This window comes from Idiotropiscis lumnitzeri, chromosome 10 (assembly GCF_059441095.1).
Source record: "Idiotropiscis lumnitzeri isolate Australia: NSW breed Sydney's pygmy pipehorse chromosome 10, RoL_Ilum_1.0, whole genome shotgun sequence".
Taxonomy (NCBI): domain Eukaryota; kingdom Metazoa; phylum Chordata; class Actinopteri; order Syngnathiformes; family Syngnathidae; genus Idiotropiscis; species Idiotropiscis lumnitzeri.
Genome location: NC_142400.1, coordinates 8,409,724 through 8,429,194, shown reverse-complemented (window position 1 = coordinate 8,429,194; position 19,471 = coordinate 8,409,724). Strand labels below are relative to the sequence as shown.

The window sequence follows — 19,471 nt, the reverse complement described above, 5'->3', positions numbered from 1 at the left end:
TGAATACCACCCGACCTATAACAAAACAAAAACACAGTCGAGAAAGAGGAACACATGCATAGAGTTGATATTTTGGAAGATGGCAAAAGTGTGAAGACTCAAAACGATTACAATGAAAACCTTACTGGGCACTGGGTCAGCGAGATGTGTAAATATACCCACTGGACACAAGAAAAAGTCAAGCCGCACAAATTGGCGGTGAAGCATTCGTATATCCACCGAACTAGGACTAAACAAGACATCAAAACCAGTGGAATTAGTAACAACAGGTCAGCAGAACATCGATTAAAGAGAATAAAGAGGTGAACAAACAAACTTAAAAATGTAAGAAAAATGATTAAAAGGGTTACATTAAAAGTTACATTCGTTATAAAAAGGTGTCAGAATAAATTCAACGAAAAAAAAGTTTCTCGCTCGAAATTGTTCAAAGTAAATCGGCAAATTCGAAATTAGCATTATTTTCTGAATAAATATTTGTTTTTGCATTGAAGTGACAGATTATACGTGTACTCTCAAATATTACACAAAAGACTAAAAATCGGCAAATCATCCTTTTTTATTTTTTTTTTTAAGCAGATGAACGCATCATAAAAGGTCAATTGAAAAGGGCATCCAGACTAAAAATAACAAACTGTCATGTGCCGCCAAGCTGAAAAGCACGCATCTGGAAGCACAAGCAAACAATTAAGACACACCTCTCAACAACAAACCAAAGTGAAATAACACATAGGACACACTTCCCAAAAACAGGATGGTGGCGTGCTGCGTGTTTGGCATAGCAGCTTACGTTGGGATGTGACGGAAACTCCATCCCCCGCCCGCAGAAGGAACGTCCACTTATGGTTTTCATCACACCAGCATAACAGGTAGTGCGCATGTTTGTTCAGACTGGATGGGTGGCGGAGTATCATCGACGGTTGACAGTGAAAGTGTGACGTCGTCGTCAACACTTTCAAAAGTCAACATTGGAATGATGGTTTTCTGGGGCGTGGAGTTTGGCATTTAAGCTTACGGGATATTGGAAGGAAACAAATAAGTTGATGGTTTGTGTTTGGAGGCATTTTGTATTTTTACATAAAGACAAGATGGCTTTTTTTTTTTTTTTTTAAACAGATCAAGCCAAGTCACAAACACTTATTAAAATTTTTTTTTATTTTATTTATAGAATTTTGCTTCTTTTAATGATTTTAGAAGTGATTAGATTCTGTTGTATTTCATTTTATATTTTTAGATGTGATTTTATTGATTTCTGTACTTTCCTTTCCAAACATCAGCTTTTTTTTTTTTCCAATATAAATATTTATTACTTTTTTTTTTATTGTGTATCTTTGCATAGTTTCGACTGTTATTGTCTTTTTTTTTTGTAATGAAGTCACATAATAGAGGGATGGGAGGTTTGAAGTCAACCCATACAGAACCGAGAGGATTTACTGGCTCCCTGCAGGATGCTGCCTTTCATGTCTGTTTAAAACACTGGTACAAGCAAAAATAAATAAATGTTTGAAGTTCTGAAATGCTTTGGCGTGGAATCAATTATTTTCCGTGTGTTTTTCTGGCTAATGCCAAAGAAACAGGATCAATGATTGTGTTAATCTGTTTCCTTGCAATTCTCAGGGTGTATTTGTTCAGTCAGGTGGGAATTTTGTCGTTCATGATCACAGGAAAAAAAAAAACAAACAAACATGGAAAGCGCAGGTTTCGCTGGATGAGAATCATGTGGATGAACACATCTCCCCAATAAAGGCGACAGCAGGCCTAGGGGATTGTTGTTTTTTTTTTTTTTTTGGGGGGGGGTCGTTTCCTGAATGTGTGTACCAATCATGATAAAAGGAAACAATCCTGCAGCAGCAGATAAGAGAAAAGCACCACCAGTACAATATAGTGGAACCTCTAAAGTCGAATGCCCCTTAAGTGGAAAAATGATTACCCGTCGAAAACAATGCTTGAAAAGAAGCATAACAGTGTGCACAAAGAGGAAATCCATTCTCTCACATGTGCTTGGTGAGATTTTGTTCTGGTTCAGTGAAACCAAGGTTGAAGATTTTGGCCATAATTTTGAAAGGTATGTTTGGCGCGAACACAACACTGCTCATTACAAAAAAAGAACACTATCCCTACAGTGGTGGTGGCAGCATCTTGCTTTGAGACTGGAAATGGGAACTTAAGAGAAGGTGGAGGGAATTAGGAACAGTTCTAAACACCAGTCAGTGTTAGCAACAAAATATCCAGCTTCTGCCAGAAAGCAAGGAGCAGCCACTTGAACAGCTGAAGTTTATTCGGAGGGATCAAAGGCACTCTGAATGAGAGCAACTTTGTGCCAACTCCCATTCAATATGAGTTTGAATGAGGCTGCTTAATTTTGGAGTTAGCCATTTGTAAGAGGGTGTGCATAATTGTGCGATCACACAAAGTTGTTCCTCTCAAAGATTTTATATATTTATTTGTTTAAAATTGAGTTGTACAGGTGATAGTTTAAATGATTTTTCTTAGTCTCATTAATTTATATTCCAAACACATGGCATTCGAACAAGGGGTGTGTAGACTTTTTCCACGCTATGCCCGGTTAATCATAGATGAGGTAAACTACAAATCCATTTGACACCTGTTGAGAGCATTGAGAAGGACTGCATAGAGTAGTGCGCGTGTGGAACATGTGACTCACAAGATTTACAAGCTGGAAGAAATGTTCTTGACGCAAATAAAAAGACACACTCAGCAAGGAGCTGCCTTGTCACATGACATCTTAGCGATGAGGCGACTAGAACAGGCTCGACTGTCAACACTGGGTGACATTTGATAGCTCAGCCGGCGACAACCTCATACCTGGATAACAAATATGCCCTGCAGTAACTCTGTTAGTTATTGAGTTTTATTGAGCCACAAATACATGAGGAACTACTGGATAGGGAAGTAGTGAGCGAGCAATGTTGGTTGCATGTTTTATTAACGTTCTATAAGCATTGAATAAGAAGTTAACTTTTATTTAAACAGAAAAATCTTTAGTGGTTAATATATTTAATTAGCATTTTAAGGCCTTGTTCAGGTTGTGCATACAAGTTCTTTGATGGAAGTGTTTCCCATTACAGAATGTTGGAGTCATTTCTGTTGAGTTAATTCGGGAGCATTCTACCACATACAGTAGACTTTTCTTTTTCTTTTTTAAATGTTTTGTGCATTGTGAATGAGCGCTTCCTAAAAAGCGTACACATCCCTCACGTAGGAGTGAGTTCTGTAAGTGGATGTGTAAGTCTGTCAAATTACCGCAAAAAATGCGAAAGATGTCTCAAAATACACACAATCACCGCCATTACGTAATGAAAAAAAAAATGACCAAACAATTTTTAGTGAATGAATTTTTTTTTTTTTTTTTTACTGAATGCAATACAAAAGAGATCAAAAGTGTGAAATATTTGTCCGAAAAGCAATAAAAGCACTGTGATACATTTAGAACCCCCGCAATTAAAGTACAAAACTATTAATATCCCACCTGACTTTGACATATAAAATAGACAACACATCGAAGCAAATGTCCTTCTGTGCTAATTTGTTCAAACTGTACACAAAATGAGGACTTAAGAAGTAAAACTAGGCATGTTAAATACAAATATTTACAAAAATCGTCCTGATCAATATCTCAGTTTTAAGGCATCATTTATTCTGTGATTATGTCAAATGAATACATAGAAAAAGTGCAGCATTGGCAGTTAAATTGCATTAAAATGAAGACAACTATATAAAGAAAAAAAACCCAAAAACAAATAGTGTTGCGACCTTATGGTTCATTTTCAGTCTACCTCCGCACCAAATATTGTCCGAACGTGTGGAGGAAACCGCCTCGAACACGGGAAGCTTGGCTTCCTTCAATTCGCTCCCATGTGGACAACGGTCCCCCCACTAACCTGAATAACACTCCCTCCTTTTCTGTAGTGCCGCTGCCGTACCAGCATTGCCTCAGCCAACTTGTCTAAAAGGTGTGCTACGCCGCTTTCAACAGGAACTGGTCTGGAGGTTGCCCTCGGTGAGGATGGACGTGATGCTGGACGTGTCGTAAATGCTGTCGTCATCGTCCGAGCTCAGAACAGACGAATCCAAAACGGGACGCATGGTGCTTTTCCGTCTGTAACAAGCGACAATTCATTTGAGTTCTTTTGAGACTATTTCTAGCCGCCTCGTACAATTTCTTTACTTTGTACTCAGGTATGAAGTGAGTGAATAATCTGAAGCTAAAATAAATGAGGTCATACTTTATATTATTTTCAAAATTAACTAGAGGTGTGGCTGTGCGTTCATGTGGTGGTTTTGTCCTTCTATGCACTGCAAATAATTGGCTGACAACCAGTCCAGGGAGCCTGCCTCTTGCTCAAAGTCAGGTTGCATGAGCTTCAGCTCCCCCGTGACCTTAAATGGTACGCGACATGGATGCCTGGATGCTCTTGAGTTGTTCTGCTTATTGAGCTTCCACTTTCTACTCTAATCAAGGAATTGACAGGGCTCCCTCTGGTGGCCATGGCAAGCAACTACACCCAAGCATGATCAAGGAATGGCCCTGAGGCCTTCTGAGTAAGGCAACTATATCGACACGTGCTGAAACACCTTAAGGACATTGTGAAATAGTACATCACACACTGAAAATATCTTGCAGGTGTTGTAAGAAGAGTATTCCACAATATAATCATTGGAATGTGCGGGTGATAGCGTCATTCACATGTGGTATCACGTTTCAAGACGCAAAGAGGTGGTGTTTAACACACCCCTGTTAGTAACGATCTATTGAGGTAATTGAAGAAATAAGAGTTAAAAAAAAAAAAAAAAGGAAGGGCTTACTTAAGTTCAGTCTCCAAAGCGGTGACCCGCGCCTGCAAGGTTTCTTTGAGCTCCATCTGCTCCTCCATGTCTCTCTGGGCCTTCCTCCTCAGTGTGTCTATCCTCTCCAACTCCGTCTCGCCCTCGTCCACCTGCCTCTTCAGAGCCTTCACTTTTAGAGAAAGCTGAAAAGCAACAGAAGGGGAAGGAGTGGACAGTTAATAAGCACGGGCCACTTGTTACACAAATACCGGTAAACGCTGAAAACAAGCTTACCTGGTCCTTTTGTTCAGTGTGCGATTCTCTCTCCTCATCCAGCACCATGTTCAACTCTTTAAGCTTCCTTTCCAGACGCCGCTGGGATGCCAAAAGTGAATTCTTCTCCCTTCAGAAGTGGATAGAAAAAAACACGCAGCAACAGAGGTGAACTCAGGTCCACGTGTAAATGCTTTTAAATCCTGGTTAAAAAGTATGAACGGATGGCATTATATCAGTGGTTAACTTCTCATTTACACATGACCGAGATGTGACAATGTGTAACTGCTTCGAATGTTTAACAGCCTGTACTGGTCATTCAAGGATTTTCAACTTGCATTATTTACCGAGCCATTTCCTTTTATGTTGATACTTTTTTGATCACATGGCAAACCACGGTACCTGTCCTCAGAGCGAAGACGTTCCTCAAGCTCCTGGATTTTGCTCTCCAGCTGAGAGGCCCCAGCTGACGAGCGAGACTGGCCCTCCATGTCGGCAACACGACCCCTCAACTCCTTGAGCTGCAGGGACACAAAAGAAGTCAAGCTTAGTCACCTTTAGCTTAACGACCATACGATGGATCGTTGATGTTTCACGTGGACTCACATGTCGTTCCATGGCGTTCTTGTCCAACTCGAGGTCCTGTTTGGACGAGCGCTCCTGCATGAGCTCAGAACGCAGCTGGTCAATCTGGTCTCTGCTTCTGGTCACGCGCTCGGTCAACATCTCCGCGCTGCTCCTCTCCTCCTCCAGCTCCAGCTCCAAGCGCTTCAACTTGTCCTAAAAAGGAGGACACATACCATACCATATATCAGCCAGGAGAAAGACAAAAAGGACAAAAAGTATTATAATGTAAAAAATATAAGGATGGGCTTTATGGCCGAAAAGTATATTTCAAAATACGTAATTCATATTGGTTGACATCGATACATATTGGTTTTTTTTGTTGTTTTTTTCTGTTGAACCCATAGAAAAAAAGTTGAATTTTATTGCACGGTACTGTCCTGTGAAAAACACAAATGTCTATTTTATTTCAAAAGCGTTACAGACATCTCATTAATTAGATTTTTTTTTTCTAAAATAAACAAAACAAAACAAAAAAAAAGTTGCTGTAATCCATTCAAAAATACTTCTAATCACAATGCGGACTTTTTCTTAAGTATTTGGACACTGCTCTTAACCAATTCATCGGTTAATTGATTAATCAGTTAACTGAAGACCTAAATGTCCATCGGGATGAATGCGAATGGTTGTTTGTGCTCTGTGATCGGCTGACAACCTCCAGAAAATGGATGGAATACATAAGCAAGAACCGACTGATTCCCAACACACATTTGCCGAGGTAACATCAAAAGTCAGATTTATTGCTAAAGATTTTTTCACGTCATGCCACAGCAAGGTTTTGAGTGCAAGTCGTCACCCGATAGATGAGGTAGCTGGGGTCACATTAGTTCTTGTATTGCATCGAAGTGACGCTGAAAACGCTAGCTTTGGGCTCCCATATGTCTTCTCCCACTAGCACTGTTTATATTCTCGTTTATTATTCCACTTGCATGCTTCATTTCCTCGCATCCCAAACACAGAGACAAACAGATGCACATATTTTACCTCCAGGATACGACTCTCCCTGGTCTTGTCGTTGAGGCCGTTCTTGCCCGCCTCCACCTCTGCCTCGAGGTGGCGCAGTCTGTTGGTGAGCATCTCTTTATCCAGCTGGTGGTTGTCCCTTTCCTCGCATGCGAGCAGGAGCTCCTTCTTCTGTCGTGACAGCTGCACGGAGTCACGGTCGTATTAGGCACGGTCACGCCAAACTCGCTGTTCATCACGCGTTGACTTCTTTGTGTTTGGCACCCACCTCCTCCTCCAGTCGCCTCACATTTGTGTGACTTCTGTCCAGTTCGGTTTGAGCGTCGCTACCGTGACGTTGCACCTCCTGCATTTCCTTGCGTGCGCGCTCTCTCTGCTCCTCTAGTTGAACCTTGAGGTCCTGCACTTCGCCTCTTGAGGACACGGTGAGAGACTCAAACTGACAGCGAGACAAGAGGGGGGGGGGGAGAGGGCAAAGCAGGGATGAAAGAAGGGATTATTTGGGTGCTTTGTGTTTATTCTACATTTTACAGTTTATATTTTGCAAAAAAGATTATGATTAGCGGAGTGTGATCAGGAATTTTTTTTTCGATATATTAGAAGATGAAACACCTGCAATACCATAATTTCTATGTAATTGTAGAAATTATATTTTTTTTTTGTAAAGCTTCCATTCATCCATTTTCTTTGGGATTAGTCCTCATTAGAGTTGAGTATAAACTGGAGCCATTCCCAGCCAATTGCAGGGAACACACTGTAGAGACTAACAACCATTCACAACTGTGGACAATCTAGAGCAGGGGTGGGCAAACTCTTTGATTGGCGGGCCACAATGGGTTCGAAAATTTGACAGACGGGCCGGACCAGGAGCAGACGGGTGGAGTGTTTTGGTAACCGCACCTCATCGGAGAAAAAAAATACATTTAATTTTGTAATTTTTCTTTGAAAAACCACAGTATTTAGAAAATAAAACATTAACAAGGTTTATCATTTGAATTTTTTTTCAAATTCGGCGGGCCGGATTAAAACATCCAAATGGCCGCATGTGGCCCCCGGGCCGTAGTTTGCGCACGCCTAATTTAGAGTCTTCAAGATAACATAATACGCAAATTTTTGGAATGCAGGAAGAAGCCAGAGAAACCTTGTGCCAAACACTGTTCCAATGTGCTATCTTTCAAAAGGTCTGCCGCACACCAGCGATGCGGACGTACATGACATTTGGCAACTGTAAATTGCATGTTGGATGAAGCTTCATGGATGCAGTAAAGTGTCACAATTGTCCGAATTAATTGCGCTGCATTATTGGAACAAAAAAAAAAGATTTTATGGTTTTAGAATGTTGTTTCATACATTTTTTTAAATTATAATATTAGTGTTTGATGTTGAGGCCTCAAGGCGTTTTCAAGAAAAGATTACATGAAATATTTTTGTCCCACCCCAACACTCTCTGGACTCCCCCCCGTTCCTACCTCCTTGTTGATTTTCTCCAGCGCTCTCTCCTGCTGTCGTTTGAGCTCCTCCGTCTGGTTGACGGTCTGTTTGAGCGCCTCCTTTTCTTTCTCCGCATCCTCCGCACGCTGGCCGAGTTCACGATGCTCCTGCGTCAGGCGAGAGGCTTTTCGCTTCGCCTCATCCAGCTCGGTTCTCAGGCCTCTCACCTCGTTGTGGAGGGCGAGCTCTGTCTCTGAGCTCTGTGCGTTGCTGCTCAGCAGTTGAGCCTGAAGACAGCGCACGGCAGTTCAGCGCAATCATTCGGTCTGATTTCCGGATTTGAAGATGAAATCTGACCTCTAAGCGAGACAATTTGTCTTTGAGACGCGCGTGGGACTCGGTCTGTTCCTTTTGGGCATCTTCTAAAGTCTTGAGGTCAGCCTGAGATCGAGTCAAGCGGGTTTTTCTGGCCTCAAGTTCCTCCTCCGTTGATGACAGTTTCTCTTTGAGTTGGCTGGCTTCGTTTTGTGCTTCACTGAGGTTCTGCTCCAGTTCTGCGATGGTGGCTGGGTCTGGGAGCTGTTGGACACAATAACAAGGGAAGAAGATGGAAAACATAACGTTGAGTGATACAAAGTATACAGCTGGGTTTGATTTTAGCAACCAACCTTTTTGTTTTTCTCTTGGGCCTTGGCAAAATCATCCTTGGCCCTCTGCAACTGGTTCTTTAGCCGGTCAATCTCGTACTTGAGTTCTGCCTCTTGCTCCTGATGAGCTTTTTTCACCGAGATGATCTCCATCACCTTTTTGTCAAATTCCGTCTTCTGCTTCTCCACTTCTGACTTTGCCTTCTGTAGATCAGCACTGCGTCGCTCAAGCTCCTGCGCCATAGCACGACCAACATGATGCTTGGAATTCACTTGAAATGTTCTCGTGAGCCTCAGTGTGTGGGCGTGTACTGCTGCACCTGGTTTAGAGTCTGTGTGTGGTTGGGGTCCGGCATCTTCTGTTTCATAGTGTTCACTTTGCCCTGGAGTTCTTTTAGCTCCTCTTCGCTCTCTTCTTTCTCCAATCGGGTTTGCAGGAGTCTTAAATGCGAACACACAAACTTATTTATTTTTTTCGTATGAATGTGTACGGATGGATTTATAATCATTTGTTTGATTCGCGTCTGTTGGATTAAATTAGGTTAACATTGAGTTAATGACTAAAATCAGTCATTACAGAATCAACATTCCCCGTTTCCACTCAACGGATGTTTTCAAACAATTTTTAGAGTAAACAAAAATTTGAAGCTAAATGCGTTCAAATGACCGCGCAACACAACAAAATTAAAAACAACACAATGACATTGACGCAAATTATAAACTTTTTTTTTTTCTTTTTTGCCGGTTCCTCGCATAAATTGCTCACAAATCAGTTCAAATTTGTGGAATTGAGGAATTTGTGAGCAACATTTAAGAGAAATGTGTCTTCTGTCTCCATAGAAAAAAAAAAGTCTCAGCACTTTTGAGTTCAGTTCATGAAAAATGAGAGCAAAAACAATGTCCCATTTGTGGCCGAGAACTTTAAACAATTTATGGATTCAAGTTTGGAGAGCCTAAACGCTACAGCTCCAGATTTCTACACACCAAATGATACAATTAGTGACTCTCACGCCGTTTCATGGTTGCTGGGTGGATGGCTGACAAAGAGAGTGGAAACATTGAGCAGGAAGGAGGAAACAGAAGAGATGGATACGTGAATTAAAATGCAAAATTATTATTTCCTGGGAGTGCAGAAGAAAGTCAAAAGCAAGGAAATGCAAATATCTATGAACTTCAACTAACTCTTGCTTTGTCGAGCGAAGTTCATCCCTGGTGTTGTGAAACTGCTCCATCCACTGGTTGCTCTCATCCCTGCAGTCCTCTAACTGCATTTGGAGTGTCCGAACCGACGAATTGACCCGCAGGCGCTCAGCCTCGATCCCAGCGTGAGACTGACAGAGAGGAGAGAAGATTGCATTGCGATCAGGTAAAGGTGAGAAAATTTGAGTGTGAGACAAAGCCCTCACGAGTCATTGTGATATCGCATCTTCCATTTTTTTAGCACAAAAATCCAATTTCCGATTTTTATTTGATTTAAGAGGTGCATGTGCCTACCTGAGACACCTGCTCCATGCTGCTTCTCAGTTTCTCCATATCAACCTTGTACTGCTCTCGGAGCGCCTCGATCTCCTTGTCGTGAGTGGCCACCTCGTCCTTCAGTGCACCTTTCAGCGCCGTCAGCTCTCTCTCGCGCTGCCGCAGCGTCTCCTCCAGCTTCTGCTTCAGGTGACAGACCTCCATCATCTCGGCCTCCAGAGTCGCCACATCCTGTAAACATTGCCGGAAGACGCCACATGACAAAAGCGTCAATCATGGGAAGTTGCAACTGTAAGTGAGTGCCGTTATCGTTGTTGTACCGTCTTGTTGCTATTGTCTCTTCTCAGTTCATCTTGGAGCTCGGCCAGCTGGTCCTCCATCGCTCTGGCACGAGACTCGGCGTTTTCTCTTTCTATACGCAGCTGCGTCAGTCTGCAAGGGAAGATATTTTGTACATTAGAAACCATTTATCACATTGGAACCGGGATTGGTGTGTTTTTTGTTCGGTGAACTTGCGAGGAGCACCACACTTATCTGTGGAAAAATGTGTTTACTTCATGAACTAGAGAGATTACCAGGAGTCAAATGTACGGTATTTTTAACATCTATATCAGGTATCGTCCTTTTTTCTTTTTCTCCCTAACATCTAATGTATTCACCACAAAAGAATTTGCATTTTAAAATGTGATTTAGACAAAATATGCATTATAATAAAATGACCTATTACTGTAATCTTGAATTACAAACAACTTGGTTTATGAACAAATAGGTAACGCACAAAATTTCCGTAGAAAAACTCACTTTACAGACTATTTTTGATTTGTGAACCACTGATAGGCGCAAGCCGTGCTGCATTTTTTGGATCTAGCAGCCCTTAACTAGCGGTAACCATGGAAAATGTAAACAATGTGTCGTCATGCATTGAGACAGACGCAAATGGGGTTCATTTAGATGACAAAACCTCACTAACACCAGCGAGCTCTCAGACCGCAGATGAGGGTGAATTCTGAGCGGACACTCAATGGCTTGAAAACTCTGGCGGGTTAGGTAGCTGTTGCTAGCTTCCACGAAGGTACGCTTTTAGTTTGGGGGTTGGATTGGATCAATTGCTTCCCAGCCATTGTAAATGGAAAACATTTCCTTGATTTGAAAGCATTTGTGGTAGCAAACGGGATCAGGAAACAAATTAAATTCAGAACCCGAGGTTGCACTGTATTCAAAATGGTATTACTAAAGGCTAGATCACATTTGCACAATATCTCTACGCTGCACGGAGCAGCTCTTTCTACTACAACTACACCATAAACTGCAGATTGACAGATGCCTTGTCTACTGTGCTTCAACTCAACCCATGGTATCAGTTATTGTAAAGCAGCACCACCCAGTCAATTAATCGAAGCTATTTGTGATTATGTCCGTGAACGGTATGTGCGCGTATGTGTGTATTATGTTCCTCACTCAGACTGCGTTTCATTGAGTTCTTTCTTCTTCCGGGCCAGAGTTTCCTCCAGTTGCAGATTTGCATCCAAGCAGGAGTCCAGCTCAGCTTTCAAAGCTTTATCTGATCGGCTAAGGGAGCCCTGCACACAAACACAGATGATAAACTAATGAGAACACTGCACCAAGATGGCTTTTGAAGCATAAACAATAAGCTTGTAGCCATTGTTAAAGCTCTTGGCAATTACCCAAAGATCAATACGCAACAGGGATTAAGTCATTATGGGCTAATAGAGATTAGGAACCGTCTAACTTCTTTAAGACAGTATGTAATGAGTCATTACTGAAGTTACATTCTTGTGTGCGTGCGTGCCCCTCTGACCAGCGCAGAGGATTTAAAGGATTAATGCAAGGATTAATTTGAAGCACACACCACAGTATACCAAGGCCTCCTGATTGTTAAAAATGCATAAACACTTGAAGCGCAATCCCACTAACAACATCATTCCTTTCAGAGGTGCTGTTGTTGTTATTTCAAGGAGGCCTACATGAGTGTCTTGGAGTGGGTGCGCTCCACCTACCCTCCGGTCCTCCTGCATGGCATTCTGCAGCTCCGCCACCTTCTTCTCAAGCATCCTCTTCTCTCTAATCAAGTCCAAGGGCGCTTCTTTATGCTGGTGAAGAGGAACGTGCGAGGACTTGTTAAGTCTTACAGCAGAGTAGCACGAGGGTAAAAGCGGCAATCTAAAAAGTAGACCTGAAGGTTCTGAATCCTCTGACAGATCATCTTGACTTTGTGCTTGATGGCAACATCACTCTCGTTGGTCCTGAGGTGGAAAGAGAGCAAAGGAAAGAAAGAGCTATTTAGAAAACCACCAACAAAATTATCAACACAACCAAACTCAACCAAGTAGAGCACTGAACTTCATTTTATCCATAGACGGAATATATAAATAACTAAATAAGTAAGTAACTAAGTAAATAATTAAAATACAAAATAAATAAATAAATAAAATTAAAAAGAGAGAAAAAAAGGAGTGTGGAGTGAGAGAGAGAAACTGCAAAATCAGTACAAAATCAAGTAAAGAAACGAGAAAAAAAAGGAAAGAACGGTACAAAAAGAAAGAAAGGGACATAATGAAGGAATGAAGGAGGGCAAGACAATTGGGAGGATGGTCAAATTAAGGGAGGATTGAGTGTTTGGAATGATAGGAGAAAGAAAGGTTTGAAGAACAAATGGAAGGAATGAAGTTGTGGAGAATGATGGAAGGAAGGATGGATGTAGGGTTGAAGGTTGGATGAACAGAAGGACAGATGGAAGAAAGAAGGATGCAGGGAAGGAAAACTTGAGGAAAGGGTTGAATGATAGAAGGGAGGATAATTGGAAGGATGGGAGAATGGATGGAAGGAAGATAGGAAGGGGGAAGGTTTGAAGGCTGGAAAGAAGGACTTAGTGAAGGAAATTATGTAAGGATGTGTGGATGGATGAAGGAAGGAAGGTTTGAAAGATAGATGAAAATTTAAATAAAAATGAAAGGATGGAGAGATGGATAGAAGGAAGGGTTGAAAATTGGAAGCATGCACGAAGGAAAGTTGGAAGGAAGAAAAGGAAGGAAGGACAGAAGTAAGGAAGGAAGGAAGGAAGTTCTTAAGGATGAATGATGGGAGGTTGAATGAAGGAAGAATGGAAAGAGACAGCTGGTGGAAAAAGTAAACAACAATGGAAGGAGGGATAGAAACAAGGAAGGAAGGAAGGAAGGAAGAAAAGGAATGAAGGACAGAAGTAAGGAAGGAAGGAAGGAAGTTCTTAAGGATGCATGATGGGAGGTTGAATGAAGGAAGAATGGAAAGAGACAGCTGGTGGAAAAAAGTAAACAACAATGGAAGGAGGGATAGAAAGAAGGAAGGAAGGAAGGAAGGAATGAACAGAGGAAGAATGAATAACTACACTTTTATAACACTCCAAGATGACTTTGTAGCATTAACAAAAGGAGAAAAGGATGCAGGTATGTACCCTTCTCTGAGGATGCTATATATGGTCTGCATGATCTGCTGCTCCTCTCTGCTCATCTCTCCACTCTGGTCTAGCAAAAGGTCAGGGGTAACCTTAAGAGATAGAGGAGAAAAATGATTTTTGAAATGAGACGTTCGGCAAGGACGAAAAAGTTCAGCGTCCCTGATAAAAGACATTCTTACTCGTGGATCTGTCTCCACGGCAACATATCTGCCCGCTGACGGCTGCGGATGAGCCGAACGCGCAGGGGCGCCGGTGGTAGCGTTCTGGCGGCGTGCCGGGCTGCTGTGAGCTGAAGATGAGGGCGAGGCGTAGTGGTTGGCTCGGGCCTCCTGGGAAGGCGATAAGCCTCGTTGCTGACCTTCGCTCCTGCCGTCGTCAAACCTGTTTACCAGGTGGTTGACGGCGGGTGGCTGCTGAGGCGGGTTTGAGAAGTGCCGTCTGTCACTCAGTGAACCCTCTAAGCCGTTGACTTTTGCCTTATACGAAGCATCCCACATATTGGGAACCGGTTCTCGTTCTCCTCGTACTCCCAGCCCGCTGTCCAGGTTGCCATAGCTGCCGGATTTTCCATCCCCGGGAGGTCTAGACAACTGAAACTCCTGATCGTCAGCCCCTCCCTCCAGGAGGGATCCGTGGGATTGGGCCCGGCGTAGCGCGCCTCCCTGCCCCCCTCCGTCATCAGCCCCCTGCGTGGCTAGCTCGCCCTTCTCCCTCTTGCGGGGGAGGCTACTATAGCCAGAATTGGACTGAGTCCTGAGCTGAACTCCGTACGAGTCCCCCTTCTTGCCGTCTTTCAGGACAACGTACGGCTGCCCGGCGATGCCCTGAACTCGCACCGCCACGCCATATTTGGAGGAGGTCTGAGACTTGGGCTTGGCTTGAGATCCAGGCTGCCCTCCTCCTAATCCTCGGGAGTCGTGCAGGTCATTGATGAAACGGATCTGGAAACCGTGGTCCACCGAAGTCCTACGCCCAGAGGCTGATGTGTTCATGATGTCGACACTGGAGAGAACAAGAAATGAGATCTATTGGATTTCATTTCTTAATTGACTGATTATTTTTTTTTAATTTTTCCTGTGATTGATTGATTGATACTAAACAAACACAAATGTTCCCCTGGTAATTTTTTTGCATTCAGATTTTGAACAGAGAAGCTTTGCTATAAAATCCATTCAAATGTGCAAATCAAATAAATAAATAAATAAATAATACCGTATCTGCCCAACAAGCCTGAAAAGTCCAAACTTTGCTTGATAAACAGCAGCAAAAAGGATACAAGGTTCATACAGAGTAACACTTGCTTGTGTGGACTTTGTCCTCTGTGCGCCGCATTAGTGATTAACCTGAAAGCACACACCCTTGTATCACTTTCGCCTGAGCAGAGCAACCAGGTCACATACTTTAAGCGAGCGGTCTCTTTAGAACTCCTTTACAGTCAACAACCAAATGAAACGTTCACCCGCTTGTTGATTATTCAACCACTTGTCAAAATCTGGAATGTACTTTACTTGATGCAGCGCGAGTATCCCTCAGCAGGTCTGCAAAGTCATCATTCATGCACACATGCCTAACCTTACGCTGACTGATCATGCAAGACTCATGTTGGATCCAAGTCATGTGAGCTCCTCCCTGTTTTAAAACGCATAGCTAAATACGATTAAAGCACTCCCTGGTGACCTCTTGGCTCGCTATCTTCCACTCCCTCTTTCGAGGTAAAAGACACAAAGTGGGTTTGGGGATGTTAATATATTGTTATATATTGCTGCGGTTAGCTTTATTTAAAACCACGGGGAGAAAAGTCAGACCAGGCAAAATTAAATTGCATGTCACATTTAATTGTATTATTTATTATTGTTGACATCTGTGACGATGACTCATGTGTAGTTACCTGCTGGCTGTGCACAATTAAGGGATGTGTTCATTCAATATAAACTAGATGAGCGAGTACGGCTAACAGATATCGTTATTGGGTCGATACCAGCCTTATTTCAAGGTATCGGATAATCATGAAAGCTGCCGATACCAGCCACTGATATTGAGGAAATCGGACAGCGAATATGTCCTACACGGCAGTGGTTAGATACGTCGGTAAATCATGTGTTATTTGGCTTTGTTAATTTAATGTGAGATTTTAAAATTACTGGTGGTATCGGTACGTGGTAAGAGGCAAAATTCTTACCGGTATTGGTTGGAAGAAAAAGTGGTATTGAACATCTCTAATCTAAACAAAGCGATCGCTTGAAAATATGTTTATGCTAAAATGTATGAATTTGACATTTTGACCTGAAGCGAGTCATGATGTACAGTTCTAAAAACTGCAAATATTGCATAACTTTAGAGAAAGTTTGGTGTGAGGGGGAGAAAAGAAATTGGAGAAAAAGCACGAAAGACCTTTGAGAATATCTAAGTGGTTGTGGTGTGACTTTGTATCATCACATTTAGTGCACAGTTAGTCGATTTCTTTTCCGCCCTGTGGGAGCTGCAGAGGAAGCGGCGTCGCATCGCATTTGTGCAGCCGAGCAGGAATTGTGCAGCCGCTCCGCCTTTGCAGCAAGGTCGAACAAACGCTATCGAGCGCTGACCAACGGAACGGAGATGCGTCAGAAGACAACGCGAGCGGCCGATCGTGGCTCTTGACCCGATGCTGCCAGACTGTTTGACTAAACGACGTCACAAGAATAAATGCAGCAATGAGACTTCATATCTGCTGGTCATCCGATCGATGACGTTGAAGAGAAGCGGCTGAGAGAGGGACAAGGGCGAGGGGCGACTCATCTTATTGTCCAGCTGATGTGGGGCGGAAAACAAGGGCAGTAATTCTGAGAATGCCAAAACAAGAGATCCCCCATCGCCCCTCCTGTGCTCGTTCATTCCCTTTTTTTGTGTCATTACAACAATTGGGGGTCTGTTTGTAAATCTTTAATTTTCAGTTTTCGACCATAATATCACATTGGACATTATCCAATTCTTTATGATGCTACATAGTATGTACCATAAAGTTGTTACAAAAAGAATCAGGTGCCAATAATAATGTCAGGTCAAATAAAACTCATTTTTAATTTGACAGTTTTCAGAGAAGAAAAGAACTAAGATGCAATTTTTGAGCCATGCAGCTATGTCGAGTACTATTTGAAATTCACTAAATTCGGACATGATCCAAATAAATCGGCGACCTGGCGTCTGCACACAAAATGAGGTCTGCGGTGGACAAACAGCCTGTTATTCATTGTGTGCACTGGCCTTCTTTCCCATGTTGAATGAAGATCGGTTACAAGTTCTTGCTTGGCTCTACTCGCTTTTGTTTGGAAATTGAAATGAAAAAAAAAGTATAGCACCCGATTAGGGCTGAACAATTAATCGAAATTAGATCAACTTTGTAGAGTAGTAGAAAGCATTTTTTTTAAATCGCGAAGGCTGAAATTTGGGAAAGAAAAAAAATCTGTATATTTGTTTTTTATTTTTATATATAAATGCATATTTCTATATTTACATTGTGCCAAGATAAGTTCAGTGCTTAAGAAGTGCAGTCCACGCATTGTCCACATATTGTCCCGTGAAACATGAAAAGTTGAAATGATAAAGCCACAGATTTTTTTGCATTATTTTAATCTGCCACACTTGTTTGGTCAAATTTAGTCAAGTTGTCAAAGTGAACTCTTAAAAGACTGCAAGTCAAAGTTTATTGTAAATTAACTAATTGAAGCTGATAAATAACTTTTTCATACTAATTCATAGTTCATTGACCTTCATTGTAAAAACTTAAAAACAAAACATTTATTTATAATAATTGTGATGCTGTTTATTGTAATGTAGGTTCATTTATTGCTTGTTTTGTTAAAAAGAAATAGGGACGAGAAAAATGTATCACATTTTAAAGCAAAATAATATTGAGGCAAGGGAGCATAAAAAAAAATCACAAATAATTTTTTAAAATCATTCAGCGCTACTGTGCAGAACTAAGTCTGGCCTTCTCTGCTTAAATTGCTGTCTCTGTGACCCGACTCTGAAGAGAATGGATGGATGGATGGATGGAAAAGCAAAGTAAAAAGCAAAATACACCTTTCGTCTTAAACCTTCAATACTCACTTAACTGCATGGTGTCCTGAGGGACGCTGACCGCAGTGCATGAGACAAATATCGCAAAAAGCCCATTATAGGCCAAAGCAAAAGCAAAAAAAGTTTGTCACTCATTCAACCAGCCACTCTTGATGAACTCTCACACATTCTTCTGGGTTTAAGAAGGGGGAAAATATGATTGTGTCATTTAAAAAGGTGTGGAGCGAAGCAAAACCACAGGATTGTTTTGTATCACAATGCCACGTCAATGAGTCACCCGCTGTTAAATGCGGAAAGAACGTTAGAATGACACCCGTTAATCAATATGCAGATCAGATTGAAACTTCTGCGATTAGAGCAACATTTTCATGACACGCACCCATTTGTTCTTCCTTAAAAGCCAAACACATTCAATGGCATTAGGAGGGCGCTTCGGTGAAACCAGTACACCAATGACACTATTTTCGGATCAGATAAACACAAACATCCACGCACACACTCCCTTTTCTCACATTCCACACGGACTCTCACATGTATGTCTCTCATTTGAGAAGGAGATATCTGCCTACTTGACCACTTCAAGTTCAACACATACTGATAACCTGACTGGGACTCTTCTCACCATGCCCAGAAATTCGAAGTCCAACCAGGCCATGATTGTGCTCAAATGGTCCACGTTGATTCATTTCTGTTGTGCAGTGATTTATTATTATTATTAATTGCACAACATTGGCTACAAAATGTCTTTCCCCAAACAGGTCGAATAAACAACCATTCTATTGTCTTAAGTACCCCCCTCCCATCTCCTCCATCACAAATGCCCAAGAGGCAACAACGTCACAACTTCCAAACACGATTATTCTGTTCTTTGAATCTTTGAATGTTCTTAACCAGTTTCGACGCAATTAGAAGAAGCCGCACAGGAATTTTAGATTACACGTGAGCAGATGTGACAGAAGATTTTATCCCAAAACTGAGTTGCCCGCTGTATAGTTAGTTATTCAACTCGATACCACACAAAAAAACAAAGAATAGCGACTTTGAAAAGACTCCACACGTGATAAATTGTTAAAGTAAAACGCTAAAGAAAGCAAAGCAGTCAAAAAGTGATTTGTATGCGTTCGCTGTCTGACAATGAACGTCACAGGAAAAAAGTTACCTCGTACTCTTGCCGCGTTCACTGATCATCCGCGTCACTGTTGTTGCTTTCCGGGATGAAAATTGTGTAGATTTTTACGCACTTGATTCCAAAAAGGAGAACGAAAGAGTCATAAATTGGAGTAGAAAGAAGTTCATTGTGAGGCGTCGAGAGCAACCTGTTACCTTCGTCCGGGATGGAAAGATCCCGCCCAGTTTCTCCGGAAGAGGCGATTTGATTGGGCGCACGACGGAAAACGGAGGTGGGGCCTTGAATGTAGGCCCTGCCTTCTATTGGCCAAATTTCGGAGTCAATCATTTAATCTGATTTATTATAGTACTGTACGGTGACTTTTACATGAACAGGAACACTTAAGTGAGTCATTTACTGCCAGAGCAATAAACGTAAAATATGCATGCGTAAAGACAAGTGCCCTTAGCCGTATAAAGACTGACCAAACTCTTTGTTACTTTTTTAAAAACCCTTTTTAACCAGGAGATGGCGCAATTATTCGTTTTCTTTTTATAAAATAAAAAATAATACTCACGCTAATGACACGGAGTGCCCAAAATTAAATATAAACACAATTTACAAACACAAATATAAATTAAAAAATTATACAAG

General features: G+C 41.8%; 1 protein-coding gene across 2 annotated transcripts; it reads right to left on the bottom strand.

Moving 5' to 3' along the window:
• Nucleotides 1–2,851: 2,851 nt before the first annotated feature.
• On the bottom strand, nt 2,852–19,043 carry cgna (cingulin a). 2 transcript variants are annotated; one of them, XM_088307515.1, is made up of 20 exons: nt 18,869–19,043; nt 13,833–14,655; nt 13,651–13,742; nt 12,394–12,463; nt 12,218–12,310; nt 11,658–11,779; nt 10,520–10,631; nt 10,218–10,430; nt 9,906–10,054; nt 9,044–9,164; nt 8,745–8,957; nt 8,434–8,655; nt 8,115–8,363; nt 6,914–7,084; nt 6,667–6,828; nt 5,665–5,838; nt 5,461–5,579; nt 5,080–5,188; nt 4,825–4,988; nt 2,852–4,117 (listed from the first exon to the last, which is right to left on the bottom strand). In XM_088307515.1, the coding sequence occupies exons 1-20, from the start codon at nt 18,895–18,897 to the stop codon at nt 3,988–3,990; spliced, it is 3,537 nt and encodes a 1,178-aa protein (XP_088163641.1). In that variant the 5' UTR covers nt 18,898–19,043; the 3' UTR covers nt 2,852–3,987. The 2 variants fall into 2 exon arrangements, with proteins under 2 accessions (XP_088163641.1, XP_088163640.1); XM_088307514.1 differs by lacking the exon at nt 18,869–19,043 and adding an exon at nt 17,740–17,871.
• Nucleotides 19,044–19,471: the final 428 nt, after the last annotated feature.

Coding starts and splice junctions, on each gene's coding strand:
- cgna (XM_088307514.1), bottom strand. CDS start 17,780: ATGCACTGCGGTCAGCGTCCCTCAGGACACCATGCAGTTAA. Junction 12,311..12,393: donor AGAGGATTCAGAACCTTCAG/GTCTACTTTTTA, acceptor CCTCTTCACCAG/CATAAAGAAGCGCCCTTGGA. Junction 9,165..9,905: donor CTTCGCTCGACAAAGCAAGA/GTTAGTTGAAGT, acceptor TTCGCATTTAAG/ACTCCTGCAAACCCGATTGG.